The sequence below is a fragment of the Scyliorhinus torazame genome, chromosome 9, assembly GCF_047496885.1.
Source record: "Scyliorhinus torazame isolate Kashiwa2021f chromosome 9, sScyTor2.1, whole genome shotgun sequence".
Taxonomy (NCBI): Eukaryota; Metazoa; Chordata; class Chondrichthyes; order Carcharhiniformes; family Scyliorhinidae; genus Scyliorhinus; species Scyliorhinus torazame.
In genome coordinates this window covers 23503853-23523153 of record NC_092715.1, presented here as the reverse complement: position 1 = coordinate 23523153, position 19301 = coordinate 23503853, and the positions used below count along the sequence as shown (strand labels likewise).

The 19301-nt window shown below is 46.8% G+C and overlaps 1 protein-coding gene across 1 annotated transcript in view; it reads right to left on the bottom strand.

Annotated features, from left to right (window-relative positions):
- The window catches only part of add1 (adducin 1 (alpha)), a 281597-nt gene that overhangs the window by 76779 nt on the left and 185517 nt on the right, over positions 1-19301 (bottom strand). The window contains 3 exon segments of the mRNA XM_072515692.1: positions 13713-13889; positions 14536-14634; positions 18720-18863. Of these exon segments, the coding sequence (XP_072371793.1) occupies positions 13713-13889; positions 14536-14634; positions 18720-18863 (420 nt within the window).

Genomic DNA, 19301 nt, shown 5'->3' with positions numbered 1-19301 from the left:
TGGGGAAAAGCCTCTGACTATCCACTCTGTCTATGCCCCTCATAATTTTGTATACCTCTATCAGGTCGCCCCTCAACCTCCTTCGTTCCAGTGAGAACAAACCGAGTTTATTCAATCGCTCCTCATAGCTTATGCCCTCCATACCAGGCAACATTCTGGTAAATCTCTTCTGCACCCTCTCTAAAGCCTCCACATCCTTCTGGTAGCGTGGCGACCAGAATTGAACACTATACTCCAAGTGTGGCCTAACTAAGGTTCTATACAGCTGCAACATGACTTGCCAATTCTTATACTCAATGCCCCGGCCAATGAAGGCAAGCATGCCGTATGCCTTCTTGACTACCTTCTCCACCTGTGTTGCCCCTTTCAATGACCTGTGGACCTGTACTCCTAGATCTCTGACTTTCAATACTCTTGAGGGTTCTACCATTCACTGTATATTCCCTACCTGCATTAGACCTTCCAAAATGCATTACCTCACATTTGTCCGGATTAAACTCCATCTGCCATCTCTCCGCCCAAGTCTCCAGACAATCTAAATCCTGCTGTATCCTCAGACAGTCCTCATCGCTATCCGCAATTCCACCAACCTTTGTGTCATCTGCAAACTTACTAATCAGACCAGTTACATTTTCCTCCAAATCATTTATATATACTACAAAGAGCTAAGGTCCCAGCACTGATCCCTGTGGAACACCACTGGTCACAGCCCTCCAATTAGAAAAGCATCCCTCCATTGCTACCCTCTGCCTTCTATGGCCTAGCCAGTTCTGTATCCACCTTGCCAGTTCACCCCTGATCCCGTGTGACTTCACCTTTTGTACTAGTCTACCATGAGGGACCTTGTCAAAGGGCTTACTGAAGTCCATATAGACAACATCTACTGCCCTACCTGCATCAATCATCTTAGTGACCTCCTCGAAAAACTCTATCAAGTTAGTGAGACACGACCTCCCCTTCACAAAACCGTGCTGCCTCTCACTAATACGTCCATTTGCTTCCAAATGGGAGTAGATCCTGTCTCGAAGAATTCTCTCCAGTAATTTCCCTACCACTGAAGTAAGGCTCACCGGCCTGTAGTTCCCGGGATTATCCTTGCTACCCTTCTTAAACAGAGGAACAACATTGGCTATTCTCCAGTCCTCCGGGACATCCCCTGAAGACAGCGAGGATCCAAAGATTTCTGTCAAGGCCTCAGAAATTTCCTCTCCAGCCTCCTTCAGTATTCTGGGGTAGATCCCATCAGGCCCTGGGGACTTATCTACCTTAATATTTTTTAAGACACCCAACACCTCGTCTTTTTGGATCACAATGTGACCCAGGCTATCTACACCCCCTTCTCCAGACTCAACATCTACCAATTCCTTCTCTTTGGTGAATACTGATGCAAAGTATTCATTTAGTACCTCGCCCATTTCCTCTGGCTCCGCACATAGATTCCCTTGCCTATCCTTCAGTGGGCCAACCCTTTCCCTGGCTACCCTCTTGCTTTTTATGTACGTGTAAAAAGCCTTGGGATTTTCCTTAACCCTATTTGCTAATGACTTTTCGTGACCCCTTCTAGCCCTCCTGACTCCTTGCTTAAGTTCCTTCCTACTTTCCTTATATGCCACACAGGCTTCGTCTGTTCCCAGCCTCTTAGCCCTGACAAATGCCTCCTTTTTCTTTTTGACGAGGCCTACAATATCACTCGTCATCCAAGGTTCCCGAAAATTGCCGTATTTATCTTTCTTCCTCACAGGAACATGCCGGTCCTGTATTCCTTTCAACTGACACTTGAAAGCCTCCCACATGTCCGATGTTGATTTGCCCTCAAACATCCGCCCCCAATCTATGTTCTTCAGTTCCCGCCTAATATTGTTATAATTAGCCTTCCCCCAATTTAGCACATTCATCCTCGGACCACTCTTATCCTTGTCCACCAGTACTTTAAAACTTACTGAATTGTGGTCACTGTTACCGAAATGCTCCCCTACTGAAACATCTACCACCTGGCCGGGCTCATTCCCCAATACCAGGTCCAGTACCGCCCCTTCCCTAGTTGGACTGTTTACATATTGTTTTAAGAAGCCCTCCTGGATGCTCCTTACAAACTCCGCCCCGTCTAAGCCCCTGGCACTAAGTGAGTCCCAGTCAATATTGGGGAAGTTGAAGTCTCCCATCACCACAACCCTGTTGTTTTTACTCTTTTCCAAAATCTGTCTACCTATCTGCTCCTCTATCTCCCGCTGGCTGTTGGGAGGCCTGTAGTATACCCCCAACATTGTGACTGCACCCTTCTTATTCCTGATCTCTACCCATATAGCCTCACTGCCCTCTGAGGTGTCCTCTCGCAGTATAGCTGTGATATTCTACCGAACAAGTAGCGCAACTCCACCTCCCCTTTTACATCCCCCTCTATCCCGCCTGAAACATCTAAATCCTGGAACGTTTAGCTGCCAATCATGCCCTTCCCTCAACCAGGTCTCTGTAATGGCAACAACATCATAGTTCCAAGTAGTAATCCAAGCTCTAAGTTCATCTGCCTTACCCGTAATGCTCCTTGCATTAAAACATATGCACTTCAGGCCACCAGACCCGCTGTGTTCAGCAACTTCTCCCCGTCTGCTCTGCCTCAGAACCACACTGTCCCTATTCCCTAGTTCTCCCTCAATGCTCTCACCTTCTGACCTATTGCTCCCGTGCCCACCCCCCTGCCATACTAGTTTAAACCCTCCCGTGTGACACTAGCAAACCTCGCGGCCAGGATATTTATGCCTCTCCGGTTTAGATGCAACCCGTCCTTCTTATACAGGTCACACCTGCCCCGGAAGAGCTCCCAGTGGTCCAGATAATGGAAACCCTCCCTCCTACACCAGCTGTTTAGCCACATGTTTATCTGCTCTATCTTCCTATTTCTAGCCTCACTGGCACGTGGCACAGGGAGTAATCCCGAGATTACAACCCTCGAGGTCCTGTCTTTTAACTTTCTGCCTAGCTCCCTGAACTCCTGCTGCAGGACCTCATGCCCCTTCCTGCCTATGTCGTTAGTACCAATATGTACAACGACCTCTGCCTGTTTGCCCTCCCCCTTCAGGATTCCCTCTACCCGTTCGGAGACATCCTGGACCCTGGCACCAGGGAGGCAACATACCATCCTGGAGTCTCTTTCACGTCCACAGAAGCGCCTATCTGTGCCCCTGACTATAGAGTCCCCTATTACTATTACTCTTCTGCGCTTTGACCCTCCCTTCTGAACATCAGAGCCAGCCGTGGTGCCACTGCTCTGGCTGCTGCTGTTTTTCCCTGATAGGCTATCCCCCCCGACAGTATCCAAAGGGGTATACCTGTTCGAGAGGGGGACAACCACAGGGGATTCCTGCACTGACTGCCTGCCCTTTCTGGTGGTCACCCATTTCTCTGCCTGCACCTTGGGTGTGACCACATTTACATAACTGCGATCTATGACGCTTTCCGCCACCTGCATGCTCCTAAGTGCATCCAATTGCTGCTCCAACCGAACCATGCGGTCTGTGAGGAGCTCCAGTTGGGTGCACTTTCTGCAGATGAAGCCATCCGGGACGCTGGAAGCCTCCCGGACCTGCCACATCTCACAGTCAGAGCACAGCACCCCTCTAACTGACATTGCGTCAATTAATTAAAATTTGTCTTTTTTTTTAAAAAATACTTTAAAAAAAAATTTCAAAGTTACTGTCAACTATCTGTTTCCTAGCACTAGATTTCTAATAGAAATGCGATAGCTAACTATAATACTCTCCGATCTCTGGCTTAGATATCCTCTAAATTATAATTAAGTTATTATGTTTAATTAGTTCCCAAATACTCAAATTTTTTTAAATTTAGGTTAGAATCCCAACCAGCCACTCTGGCCACAGCTTTTCTGTGATGTCACTTTAGTTTCCCCCCCGACACACACAATTTGAAAAAAGGTATAAAAGTAAAAATAACTTACTTACCTTCTTACCTTCTGAGTGTCTTAGATGTTCTCAGGTTCTCTCGCTGACAGAGACTGCTCCTCCACCTCCGAACCTTGACCTGCACAATGCTAATAATATAATATGGCACTTACCTTACACCAATGGGTCTTATTATTAGGTTAGTGGAGGAGGGCGGGTGGGAGACACTACACGTGTAGTCATGACGTGATGGTCATGGTTTTGGAAGGTGCTAAGGAACTTTGGTGAGTTACTGCAGTGTAACTTGTAGATGGTACACACAGTTGCCACTGTTCACCAGTAATGGAGGGTTTGAATGCTTGTGGAAGGGGGAGTAATCAAGTGGCTGCTTTGTCCTGGATGATTGCGGGGGGGTGGTGGGTCAGGAGGTGAGTTACTCGCCGTAGGATTCCTAGCCTTTGACCTGCCTTGATAGCCACAGTATTAATATGGCTAGTCCAGTTCAGTTTCTGATCAATGGTGACCCCCAGGATTTTGATTGTGGGGGATTCAGCTATGATAATGCCATTGAATGTCATGGGGCAATGATTAGATCCTCTCCTGTAGGAGATGGTCATTGCCCGGCATTGTATGGTGCGAATATTTAGCGATGGCCATTGAACGTCAAAGGGCGACGGTATGATCCCTTCTCGTACAAGGAGGTGGTCATTGCCTGGTGCTTGTGACCTACTGACAAAGCTGGCAGTGTGCTAATAGGACATACCTGCTAGACTGTGTTTGTGGCAGATGGAGAGGGAACCAACAAGAGGGAAACACCTACTTGAGCTTGTCCTCACAAATCTATTTGTTGCAGCTGCATCTCTGCATGACAGTATTGGTAGGAGTGACCGCTACACTTGTGGATACAAAGGCCCCTCTTCACACGGAGGATGCCCTCTATCACGTTGTGTGACACTACCACTGTGGTAAATGGGATAAATTTCAAACAGATCTAGCAACTCAAAACTGGGCAGTTTTTTCAATTAAGGGGCAATTTAACCTGGTCAATTTACCTATCCTGCACAACTTTGGGTTGTGGGGGTGAGATCCACGCAGACACCTTCTAGCAATGAAGGACAAAACTTCACCTTCTTAATCACCTGTTGCACCTATAAACCAACTTTTTGCGACTCATGCACTAGGACACCCAGGTCCCTCTGCACAGCAGCATGTTTTAATATTATATTTTAATATAATAATCCCTTTTGCTGTTATTCCTACCAAAATTGATGACCTCACATTTGTCAACATTGTATTCCATCTGCCAGACCCTAGCCCATTCACTTAGCCTATCCAAATCCCTCTGCAGACTTCCAGTATCCTCTGCACTTTTTGCTTTACCACTCATCTTGGTGTCATCTGCAAACTTGGGCACATTGCACTTGGTCCCCGACGCCAAATCATCTATATAAATTGTGAACAATTGTGGGCCCAACACTATCCCCGAGGGACTTCCGATGGCGGCGATGTGCTGAGCGGATGCACATCAGGTGGCTCTCCTCCCAGTTGGACCACAGTGAATTTATTTGTGTTTTTAGCCCCAAAAGCCACCTAAACCACCCCTCCCCCCCCCACAAATACAAAAGGCATCAACAACGCGAGAAGAAAAGAGGATGCCCGCAAACTGCAGATCGAGGGGACGACGAGAAGTCAGAAGCAGAAGCGGAGGAAAGGGACATGAGTAACGGACGACAGACCGGTGGCCCCACAAGGCAAGGCGGAAGCCCAAGCGAACCAGGAGGGTGAAAGATCGGCGACTTGAACGGTGGAGCAGGAGCAGATAACGAGATCCCCCCCCCTACATAGGGAGACAGATGGAGGAACGCTTTGAAAAAGTAACTGACCGCTATGAAGGAAGCGATTCTGACGGAGTTCCAGGTGGTGATGGAGGTGGAGGCCTAGGAGAAGACGATCCTGGACCTGGAGAAGGCATCAACGGACCAGAGCAACAGGATCGTGGCTCTGGAGGCCGAGGTGAGAGGTTGGTGACGTTGCAGGGGAACCTAAAAGGGAAGGTCGAGGACCAGGAGAATAGGTCCAGGCGCAAAACGTCCGCAATGTGGGCCTGCCAGAGGGGATTGAGGGCAGGGACCCAACAGGCTACATTGCCCAAATGCTGGGAAATCTAGTTGGGAGGGAAGGCTTTCCAAATCCCCCAGAGAAGGACAGGGCACACAGGTCACTCCAGCCTAAGCCAAAAACTGGGGAGCAGCCGAGAGCAATAATTGCGAAACTACACAGATTCCAGGACCGGGAAAAAATTCTGAGGTGGGCCTGACAGACCAAGTCATGCTCGTGTGAAGGGCACAGAATCAGAGTCTACCAGGACATTGGGGCGGACCTGGTAAAAAAGATGACCGAATTCAACAGAGCGAAATCGGCGCTCAACAAAAAAAGAGGTGCGATTCGGCATGCTATTCCTGGCCAGACTCTGGATGACATACCAAGGGAAGGAACATTACTTTGGCATCCTGGCAGAGGTCGACGAGTTCGTAAAAACGAACAACCTGGAGGGAGAACAGATGCGGCAGCAGTGAAAGGGGCAGGGACAGAGGAAGAAAGGAATGAGAGTGGAGGACGGACTGAAAACAAAGACTGTAACATGGACTATGTTTTTGTGCGGGACTGTGCTCCCTTGTTTTCGTGGTTGTCTCTTTTCTCAGTTTGAAGATGGGAAGCAGGGGGGAGCGAGAATAGGGGAAGCAGGCAAGGCGGTGAGATAGAGGGTGGAGATGGGTAGGTAAAACAGGGCCGGGCTAGACCAGCACTGGGAGGGGTGCCACCATACTAACGAGGAGGGCTAACACGGGAAGACAGGCAGTAAGGGAGGTCGTGGCGCATCTCTCAGGGGAGAGGGTGCGTCTGACCAAAAGGGGGGAAAAGAGAACACGGGTGGGGGGAAGGGGGGGGGGGGGGGGGGATATGGGGATATGGGGAGGGGGAACGGAGACGGAGGGGCGGTGGGGGATCGCGCAGAACAGAAAGGGAACAAAAAGACAGATAAGGCTAGGCATAGGCCTCGGCAGGCATGGAACAGAGTAAGGAACCAAGATGGCACAGCAAGCAGCCACTCGGGAGGGCCCCTGGACAAAGGGAGACCCCGGAGTGCAGGGGCGCACCCACGTGGGGTACACATAGCTGGCAGCTATGTTAGATGCCCCCTGGGCAAAGGGAAACCCCAGAACGCAGAGGCCTGACCTCATGGTGAGAGCAGCGATCACGGCCAATTTGGACAGCTTCCTAACAAAGGGAAACCCCAGACTGCAGCGGAGCGTCCACCAGCTAAGTATGGTTGATCCCACAGGACCAGGGGTTCAGAAAACACCCACCAGGATTGTTACCTTGAATGTAAGGGGACTTAACGGCCCGGTGAAAAGATCCAGAGTCTTCACCCACCTATGAAGTCTGAAGGTGGTCATAGTTTACCTACAGGAGACACACCGGAGGGAGAAGGACCGACTGCTGGTAAGGAAGGGCTGGGTGGGACAGACACGTACCATTCATGCTATGGAACGAGGGCTAGGGGAGTAGCCATACTGATCAGCAAGAGGATGAGATTTATGGAGACCAAGACAGTTACGGATCCAGGGGGAAGGTACGCCATGGTCACTGGTGTTCCGGAAGGGGCACCGGTGGTGCCGGTGAATGTGTACTCTCCCAATTGAGAAAAACCATGGCAGAAATCCCCAACATCGACACACACCGACTGATTATGGGGGGCGACTTTAACTGCATACAGGACTCACTGATCGATCGATCAAACCCCAGAACGGGGTGGCTAGGGAGTTGGGAATATTCGTGGAGCAGATGGGGGCGGTGGACCCGTGGAGATGTAGCCACCCAAGTTGGCCACTTCCTGACTTAAAATGGAGAACCGCAAAGGCTGAAGGGAAATTCAGCCAACACAGGCTAAGACTAGCAAATACAGAAATCATGTGTATTGAAACCTGGAAGGAACCCGACAGCACTGAAACCAGCAGCCATCTGCATAGTAATGCAGCAGCCATCTGCATAGTAATGAGCGATTCCAAGGCACAATCGCAACAGTTAAGGTGAATAAAGCCAAGCCAGGCTCCTCGGCGCCAGCAGGAGCCAAGACAAAGGAAGGCCAACGGACACTTGGGGACCACCCAGTGATCAGGGAACCGCTCCAGCATTGGAGAAATCGATCCAAGTGATCGGAAGTAGTCCAATCACTTGGAACCAGGTACGGGGTCCGCCCCAAAGGGCAGGAAGCCCCTGGGGACTATAAAGTAAAGCCCCCAAGTACAAATCGTCCTTCTTTGGCAGGGTCACTCAGCAACTTGAACCAACCCTCGACAGTGACCTGCCTCGCTGCCGCCAACCAAGTAAGTCTCAAGTCAACGCTCGCTACGAGATAGGCGCTCCTAGCTACCAGTCCATATCAGCTTTTGAATCCTGCAGACTCAGGACCTGAACGACAGGCCATTTGTTCCCCTGACCTGGTGGGCCAGTCCGAAGCTAAGTATAGGCCTTTTAGTGATAGGAATAGCCTAGAAAGTAGAGTTTATGCATGAGTAGTGATTTACTGTGTATAATAAATGTGTTTTGATTTGAATCTTACTAATTGGTGTGTTGAGTTATTGATCATTACTTGAACCTGATCCTCGTGGCGGTATCATAAAGATACCTGGCGACTCTAGAGCAAAGGTTAAACAAACAGAGCAAGTTACGAATTAAGAGCCAACCAAAAGTTAGCAACAGAGGTTCCTACACCCGGGAGAAAAGGAGTTCTCATTCTTTTCACAGGTGCACAGGGTGTACACCTGCACCGACTTCTTTGCAGTGGGGAAAATCGGTGTTTCCAGGAATCATAGGAGTGGAATATTCCGCAATCGTCATCTCTAACCACACTCCACATTACATGGATGTGAGTTTGGAGATGGGCCGTGCCCAATGCCCCACATGGAGGCTGGACATGAATCTCCTAGCTGACAAGGCCTTCTGCCAGAAAACATCGCGGGCCACAGGCGATTACGTTAGTAATAACCAGAACGGGGAAGTCTCACCCTCTACATTTTGGGAGGAATTGAAGGCCGTGATTAGAGGGGAGATCATAGCATACAAGGTGTGCAGAGATAGGGAAGAGAGGGCGGTCAGGCAGCAGCGGGTCGACTCCATTTTGGAAGTCAACAGAAAATACTCCAAGGTCCTGACCGTAGAACTGCTGGCGGAGAGGAAAAAGCTACAAATGGACTTTAACCTGCTGTCCACCAGGAAAGCAGTGCATCAACTCCACCATACATGGGGGACTTTCTATGAACACGGGGACAAGGCTGGCCGCCTACTGGCTCACCAGCTGAGAAAGCAGGCAGCCACGAGAGAAATAGTGCAGGTAAAGAATAATAGAGGCAGACTGGTAGCAAAACCAAAAGAGGTCAATCAAGCATTCGAGACCTTCTACTGAGGGCTGTACACCTCACAGCCCCCCGATGGGGATGCGGGGATGAAACTGTCCCTCTGGAACAACCAGTTGTAGGAGAAGACAGACCCAGAGAGGGCGGGGGAAGAAACGACCCAACAGGTCCTCCAGCCATGCTAGACACCACCTTCAGGAAATGGAGACGGGACGGGGGCACACTGACAGTTACGGACTTTTACGTAGTGCACAGACTGGCGACACTGCACGAACTGACGGAGGAGTGGTAACTGCCGACAGGACAGGAAATTAGATACTTGCAAATAAAGCACTTCCTCCACAAGAGACAGTAGGGTACCCTGTGGCGCTGGAGACTACACTATTAGAGGATCTGATGTACCTAGACAGCAAAGAAGGGGGACTCGGTGGGAAAATGTATGGACAGCTTCTTGACAGAGCCCGAACACCACTGGACGAGACCAGACGGAAATGGGAGGACGAGCTGGGGACAGAAGTAGGGTGGAGACTCTGGAGCGAAACACTGAGCAGGGCCAACTCCACCTCCTCCTGCGCAAGGCTCAGCCTCATGCAGCTCAAAGTGGTGCACAGAGCGCACCTGACCAGAACCCGAAAGAGCAGGTTCTTCCCGGAAGCGGAGGATAAATGTGAAGAGGGCAGCCAACCACACCCACATGTTCTGCGCTTGTCCCAAACTTGCTGGGTTCCGGACAGCCTTTTCCAATGGACAGCAATGTCCAAGGTTGTGGGGATGAGGGTGAAGCCATGCCAGATAGTGGCAATCTTCGGGGCATCAGAGCAACCAAAGCTACACATGGGAAAGAGGACGAAAGCCCTAGCTTTCGCTTCCCTAATCGCACACCAGAGAATCCGGCTTGGCTGGTGATCAGCAGCACCACACACAGCTCCAGACTGACTTGCTGACCTTTCGGAATTTCTCCACCTGGACAAGATTAAGTATGCCATCCGAGGGTCGGAGGAAGGCTTCCTAAACGCATGGGGGCAGTTTGTCGGCCTGCTCCAGAACCTGTTCGAGACAAGCAACAACAAATAGACTGGGAAATGGGAAAGTTAGAAAGAAAAGGGAGAGGAAAAGGAAAATAAAGAAAAGGGGGGAACCATAGGAACGCGCAACCCAGGGAGGGGGCAGCAGAGAAAAGGCTGGAGACACACCAAAGAGACCCCCCCCCTCACAGGGGGGTAAAACCAACCAGGGGGACACAAGGGGGGGGGGGGGCGGGAGGGACCACACGCTGAGCTAGATGGCAACAGAATGTAAATAGGGGAACTTAAGGGAAGGAAAAGACAAACCTTTGTTTGTACAATGAATAAACACGGGCAACAATGTACATAACTGTTTATAAATTTTGAAAATGCCAATAAAAAGATTTAAAAAAAAGTTTTTCTTGAAGTTCAGTTCAGCCTTCTGCTTGGTTGGTTTAAAGTGGGTGTGCTTGTAACTATCTTCCAAAGGGTTTAATTTATTCAGTTGAGGTGTATCTGTTTATACAGCAATTTAATGGAATCTTAATAATGATTACTTGCAAGAGCTACACTACTTTAGTAAGGTGTTTGACAAGGTCTGGTACAAAAGGTAAAGGCACGTGGGATTTGGGATATGCTAGCTAGCTAGATAAAGAACTGGCTTGGCAACAGGAGACAGAGAGCAACAGCGGAAGGGAGTTTTTCCAGAATGGAGATCTGTAACTAATGGTGTTCCATGGGGATCAGTGCAACATAAAGGAATTCTCCCAATTCCCGCCTCAGATGAAAAACCAGCCCCCTAGCATAATCTTCACTCTTTGAAAGTAAATTTACCTCCACAGATGAATACACAAACATTCCAGCTTTAGTAGAAAACAAGCTAGACATAGGAATTTCATACCTCATAAAATCATAGAAATAGATGTCTTTTCCCTCTCTAATGCTTAACTCCCAAACATTGAAGGGTAATCTGCTTAAAATAAGGCAGCATCGGAAGAGTTGATACTGTAAATTCTTGGAAACAGAAATAAAACAAATTTAAATTGGTAGCCTTTTGCCAGTCACAAGGTTCGAGGTTCAAGTCCCATTCCGGGGCTTGAATAAAAAAATAAATAATAGGGCAGCAGGGTGGCCCAGTGGTTAGCACTGCGGTCTCACGGCGCCGAGGTCCCAGGTTCGATCCTGGCTCTGGGTCACTGTCCGTGTGGAGTTTGCACATTCTCCCAGTGTCTGCGTGGGTTCCGTCCCCACAATCCAAAACGTTGTGCAGGGTAGATGGATTGGCCATGCTCAAATTGCCCCTTAATTGGAAAAAAATGAATTGGGTATTCTAAATTTTTTTTTTTTTTTTTTTTAAATCAAGGCTGATGTTCCGGTGCAGTACCGAAGGATTGCTGAACTGCTTTAGGTGATGTCTTTCGGATGATATGTTCAAATTAGGCCCTATCTGCTTCCTGATTGAAAGTAATGAGGAGATGGTGGTGCAGTGGTAATATGTCTTTGGCCTATTATCCAGAGGCCCAGGCTAATAACCTGGGGACCTGAGTTCAAATTCCACCCCCACTGATGGTGGAATCTAAATTCAACTAATAAATCTGGAATTGAAAGCTAAAGCTAACCTCAGTAATAGCGACTATGAAACTATCAGTTGTCGGAAAAATCTATTTGATTCATTAATGTTCCTAGGGAAGGAAATCTGCCGTCCTTACCCGATCTGACCTACCTGCAACTCCAGATACACAGTAATGTGGCTGACTTTAAATTCCCACTGAAATGGCCCAGCAAAGCATCAGTTAAAGGGCAGTTAGGGATAGGCAACATCCCACGAAAGAACATAAACCCAAACCCCCATGGTGCTATTTTGAAGTTAAGTAGGGGAGTTATACCTAGTGTCCTGGCCAATGTTTATCCCTGAATTGACATCATGAAACGATTATCTGGTCATTAGTACACTTTTGCGGGAGTTTGCATGCATTACACTTCAAAGCATTTCATTGGTTGTAAAGTGTTCTGAGAGGTTTGTGGTCATGAAAAGTGCTACATAATGCAAATCTTTGTATGTTTATCCAAATGTTTCAACTCATGGAGAAAAGCTGGTGTAAAATTCTCTGCTACTTATGTGCAACAAAACCCCAACACTTTTTGAAAGAACAAAATTTCAATTTCATTGTATTTAAAATATGAATGCACATCCAAATATATATAATTTAACATTCTACCATTTGTTTATTTGACCTTCACACTAAAGTATTGGATGGGAAACCATTTGAGAGCCATGATCTAATGATGAGTGACTGATCATTAAATTAGGCTTGAAACCATGTGAGCAGCAACAAAACCTGCACTTGTATAGCACTTTAAAAAGTTTTAAAACCAATCGAACAAAGTTTGACACTGAGCCAAATGAGATGATGTTAGGGCAGATAACCAAAAGCTTGGCCAAGGGGTAAGGTTTAAAGGAGCAGAGGTAGAGAGGTAGAAGGGCTTAGGGAGGAACTCTTGGGATTAGAATCAGAATGGTTACAGCATAAAAGGAGACCACTCAGTCTGTTGTGTCTGGGCTGGCTCTCTGAAGAGCAATTCATTTAGTGCCATTCCCCTGCCATTTCCTCAGAGCCCTGATTAAGATTTTATTTTGATTTTTTAGTCAAGGTACTTCTTAAACTTTTAACTCAATTGATTCTCATGTTGCAGATGCTCCTGGCAAGGCTGGAATTTCTTGCCCATACTTAGCAATTTTGGTAACCGAATGGCTTGCTAACACGCTTTGGTCAACAATGTTGGTGCGGGACTGGAGTCATATATAGACCACACTGGGTAAGAATGGCAGGTTCCTTTCCCCAAAGGGCGGTGCACCAGTTGGATTTTCATCACACTTTTATGGTCACTTTTTATTGATGCTCACTTTTTAATATCTCAACATTTTAAACACAATTCAAATTTTTGAGCTATTATGACTGGATTTGAATACTCATTTTCCGAATTATTAGTTTAGCCCTCTGGATTATAAATCCAGTAACATAATCACTCACTATTTACTATTATACTCTCCTCTCTAAGTAAGAAGAACTTTGCAATTGGCAGCCACAAACAAGAAAACAAGCTGCAGTGAATGCTTTCAAGAACTAAAACTCATTTAACCAACATAGTCAAGTGACAGACAACCTACTTGAATACCTTGAATTTTCAGACATTTTCTGAAATTGTGGGCTGCCGACCAGTACTACAAGTGCAACAATTGCATTAGAGTGTCTAATTGTAGAAATGTTACATCACAATAGCACCAGAAATGCATCTTTATTTGAAACTGTCTCAGTTAGTTTAAAGCGAGTCACTGAACCATCATCTGTCATTCTATTTTTCTTTTAAATCAAGTTTTTCCTTGCTGCACTTACCAGGTTATCCAACATTCTCATTAAGGCTTCAAATTCTTGCTCCCCAATCAGCCATTTTGGATGTAAACTATTTTCATCACCTCCTGAAGATTCAGGACAGCGAGATCTGGCTTTGTACGTCAGAGGATCCAACAGAACCAAGTTGTCAGGCCCTCCAGCACTGGCCATTGTGCGAACCTGGAAACATTACATTTTTAGATTTTAAGAATAGAACTTCTGAAACGGTTCCTTCATTCTGACCTATGCCATCTCCTCTGGTTAAATGTCATACTGTCGCACTGCAATGGTAAGAGACATTCCCACCACGTAAAAGTGCTGGCATTGCCACCTGGGAACACTGGCACTGCTGCCCAAGAACTCTGGCAGCACCTTGCCAAGGTGCCAGGGGAGAGCTAGGGAGGCCACCCTGCCCTGTCCCCGACCACCCTGCCCTGTTCCCGACCACCCAGGGATCCCCAAAGGACTGGGAGACCCCCCAGTGCTATTAGGCCTGGTCCACGTTTGTCTACGCTGGCAAGGCCGTTTATTCCCAGGCCCCGAGAGAATAGGGCACAAGTATATTGAAATGAGCCGTACGGCTCATTTAAATATGTTAATCTGGATCTCACCCAGCAAGGGCGAGATCCAGATCGCAACGTCCCGTGAGGTCTGAATGAATCCTGCGAGATGTCTCAAGCATTGAGAATCTTGTGAGAGGCCTCTCACGAGATTCATCAGCCTCGCCGCGCCAGCAGGTCGGCTCGGCGACGTTGCTAAATCGAGTCCATATTGTCTATTTAATGCAGGAAATTCATTACTTACTTGTTAGGTATCAATTTCCTACCTGAATTTCACAGGCTACAACCAGGTTGTGAATATAATAGAAAGCTTCCTCAATTGTTTCGCCAACAGCAACTAGACCATGGTTCCTTAGAATGAGCACCTGCAGTAGATGAAAGAGCAATTTAAGCAAAATAACATTAATCATTAACATGATCTCGTCAGGTAGTAAATAAAGACAATTTGAAATGGGAGGGCTTTTTTGCCAACTTAATGGATCTCATGGCTTTGATATAAATCGAGCAGTACTTAAGAAGCTGATAAATTACGCTTCACCTGTCATCTGACTACCGTGACTACTAAAAATAAATGGCAATATTCTATATCCCTATTGACAGCATAATGAACTTCAAGGTTAAGTTGCAGTTGATAGTCCATGAAAAATCTTTAGGATAGCATATGGTTCATACTTAAAAACAAAATCTTACACTCACACAATTTCTTGAATGACGATCCCTTTGGGATCACTGTTTATAAAAGGATGAAAGTCATAATAGAAGTGTGCAGCATGGTGGCACAGTTGCTGGCACTGCTGCCTTAACAGTGCCAGGGTTTGAATTGCCAGGTGGGAATGGGTTCCGGTATCTGCAAGTGAGTTACTTTGTGTGGAGGCAGGTTTCGACCTTCACGCGCCTGCTGCCCCAGGAGCTACAGGATAAGGTGGTGTCGAGAGTAGGAGTAGGGGAGGGGAAGGTTTCAGAGATCTACAAGGAACTGATGGAGTGGGAGGGAGCCCTGGTAGGGGAAGTGAAGAGAAAGTGGGAAGAGTTGGGTGGGGAGTTGGAGGCCGGATTATGGGAGGATGCCCTGAGGCGAGTCAATGCATCCTCGTCATGTGCCAGGCTCAGCCTGATACAATTCAAGGTGGTCCACAGGGTGCACATGACTGTGGCCCAGATGAGCAGGTTCTTTGAGGGGATGGAGAATAGGTGTGGGCGCTGTGTGGGGAGTCCTGCGAACCATGTCCATGTGTTTTGTGCATTTCTGAGGCTGAGGGATTTCTGACAGGGGTTTTCTGACATCATGTCAGAGGTATTAAAAGTGAGGGTGGCACCGAGTCCAGAGGTGGCTATCTTTGGTGCGTCGGAAGACCCGGGAGTCCAGGGGGTGAGAGAGGCCGATGTCCTGGCCTTTGCCTCCCTGGTGGCCCGGAGGCGGAATCTACTAGGATAGAGGCACTCGGAACCCCGAAGCCTGGGGATTAGAGACACGGTGGGGTTTCTTCTGTAGAAAATCAAATTCACATTGAGGGGATCGCTGCAGGGGTTTGCCCGGAGGTGGTAGCTGTTCGACGGAGTTGGGGGGGGAACGAGAGAGAGAGAGAGAGAGAGAGGGGGAGGAGGCATGGGGGGTCAAGTAAGATCAGGAAAACCAGTGATAAGGGGTGGGGGAAGGAGGTCATGTTTGTGTAAGCCATGTTGGCTGGGGTTTGTTACTGGGGGGGGGGGGCGTATTGGTTATATTGTTTTGTTCTTGATGATACCTGATGGTTAAAATTGTTAAAATTATAAATGCCTCAATATTATCCCAAAAATATAAAACCAGTGCTAGGGATCCAAGTTCAATTCCGGCCTTGGGTGCCTGTGTAGAGTTTGCACATTCTTCCTGTGTATGCATGGGTTTCCTCCGGGTACCCTCATTTCCTCCCACAGTCCAAAGATCTGCAGCTAGTTGGGGTTATGGGGATGGGGATTGAGCCGAGGTAGAGTGGCCTTTCGGAGGGTCCATAGAGGCTCAGTGTGCCGAAAGGCCTCCTTTTGTACTGTAGGGATTCGATGATGAAATCCAAATATGCAAATGCAAATGGCACCACAGTTCCAGTGGATCATAGGCTGCTTTCTCCTTTGAGAGAATGGTGATTTAACCTGAGGGTCACCACACCTCGGGCGAGAGACGAGGCTGAGAAGGCAAGTTAGAATATAGCACATGAGGTGAAGGGGATCAAAGGATATGGTTGGGGTGGGGGGGCAGGATTAGGCTATTCAGTTGTTGACCAGCTATGATCATAATGAGTGGGAGAGCAGGCTCAAAGGGCTGAATGGCCTCCTCCTGCTCCTATTTTCTATGTTTATTAATAACCTCAGCTGGTATGGAAATTGAACCCGCACTGTTGCCGTCGTTTTGCATCATGAACCAGCTGCCAAGTCAACTGAGCTAACCGGCTCCCTAAGTAAAGCAAATATAATTTAATTGATAATATATGTAACAGAATTATAATAATGCAGGTATGAATTGTATTGCTTATAGGCCAGAAATAGTCTTAGTTTATATAATTCAGCTGTGGAACACACTGTATGGGCCGAATGGTTTCCTTTAGTTCTGAAACTGTTAGCAATGCATGCATGATATTATAGATCAGTCTTCAAACAAATGCTATATCTGCACAAAAAGCATGCATCGAGTTCTAAAATCAGGAACTGAGCACAAGTGAGTTCAGTGCTAGAAATCCATTTTTTCTCCAACCTACAAACCTTGAATGCAGGGCTATTTGCACTAAAATTATTCAGTTGAAATTATTCCTGTTCCGAAAAGGTGGTAGTGATACACCTTCGTGAACACCTGCTGCCCATGTGGTGAAGGTACACACACCCACAGTGCTGTTAGGTAGAAAGTTCAGAATTTGACCCAAGAATAATGATGGAATGGTGATACATTTCCAAGTTAGGATGTTGTGCGGCTTGGAGCGTGAGGAAAATTGCAGTTGCTGGTGTTGCCATATTCTTGCCGCCCTTCTCCTAGGCTGTAAAAGCTGCAGGTTTGGAAAACGCTGTTGAAGAAGCCTTGACGTGTTGCTGCAGTGAATATTGTAGATGGTGCACACTGCTGCCACTGAGAGTTGGTGGTAGGGGGGAGTGAATGCTTATGAAGCTGGATGTGGTGTCAATCAAGTTTCTGCTTTGACCTGGATGATGTTGTGCTTCTGGAGTGTTGTTGCACTCATACAGGATAGTGGAGAGCAGAGTACCCATCCACTGAAGTGATCTTGCAGCCATAGCATTTATATGGCTGGTCCAATTAAGTTTCTGATCAATAGAGACCCCCAAACGTTGAAGAATAAGTACAGAGCTGTTGAAGGGAGGTGGTTAGACGTGCTTGTTGGTCATTGTCTAGGTCTTGTATGGTAATGTGTTATTTGCTTCTTGGCCGTAAAAACCAGAGATGTTTCCCAGGTCTTGCTGCATGCAGGCAGCAACTGCTTTATTATCTGAGTTGAGAATGGATTTGAACACTGTAACTGTGCATAATCATTTCTGACCTTATGATGGAGGGAGCCATTGATGAAGCAGCTGGAGGTGGTTGGGCCTCCAACTCTGCCCTAAGAACTCCTGCAGCAATGTTCTGAGGAGCACTGCTTCCTTTGTGTTAGGTATGACTAGCCAATAGAGAATTTTGCCCTATTACAAACTACTTTTATTTAAAATGCACATCGACTATTAAGGGGAAAGTCCACACAGAGATAAACACCTTTCTATCCCCCATCACCCCTCACCTTTTGGGAAGTCAGTAACAAGGCAATATTCATTTGCAATCCCTAGTTGCCCTGGTCCATTTGACACTGACATGAACCAGTAGAGACTTTCTTTAGCTGTTGGGTGAATTGCACTGTCCGCGTGAGTAAGAAAGAATAAATCCTCTATAATGCTGCTAATTTTTCTATATCAAACGCATTTGTAAGATCGTCTGATGGAGCAGAAATATCAAATCATAAATGTTATTAAACTGTTCCAAATTGATAATATAAACACCATTAACATTTCATGTGCAGCTCTCATTTAAATACCACATGAGGCTCTGGAACAGTGAGTTGCCAATCCCTGATCTAGAGTGTATAAATCCAGATGCCCCTGTAAGAAAAGGCAGATAGGACTGCATTTTATGACTCTGTATTTGGATTACAATTTTTTTCTTGAAATGTTACATAACTATTTCGACAAGGACATGGGAAGTCAAGCCATACCACAAATGGATCAGTATTTTGGTTAAGCTAATAACATTAATAATACCTCATGTTCAAGCACACCATTATTTGTATTTTTAAAAAAAAAATTATCTTGGGACACATTATCAAGACCATCTTTAGAAAAACGTTTTAAAAATACATTTGGATGGTTTCAAAAACCCGCCAAACACATTTTCCACAAGAAACAAAGAGAATTAAACTGTTACTTCAATTGAAATTGAGCTGACCTTGTTCTTGGGACCCAGGTTTTTTTGTATTAGAATCTTTTCTCCTTCATCCACAAGGATTCCATGGTAGTCATGGTAAGCTATCTCTCCAAGTGCCAGTGCTTCAGGGGAGATTGGCAGAAGGCCACACTTCATTGCAGACACCTGGTACAACAGAAGATAGTTTGGCAAGAGTGAGCAGGTTGTGCTTGTACTTATTGGAATTTCGAAGAATGTGCGGTGATTTTATTGAAACATGTAAGATTCTGGGGGGGCTTGATGCAGAAAGGATGTTTCCTCTACTGGGGGGATATTAGGACTAGGACAGTTTCAGAATAAGAGGAATCCCTGTTAAGACTGAAATGAGAAGGAGGTTATTTTCTCAGTAGGTCATTAATCATCGGAATTCTCAGGCACAGAGAGCAGTGGAGGTTGTGTCATTGAAAACATTCATGAATTTGTCAAAGGGAAATCCTGTTCAACCCTTGGAGTTCTTTGAGGAAATACATGTACTGTAGATAAAGGGGAATCGGTGGATGTACTGTAATTAGATTTCTTGAAGGCCCATGTTAAAGTGTCACATCAAAGGTTATTGCAGAAAAT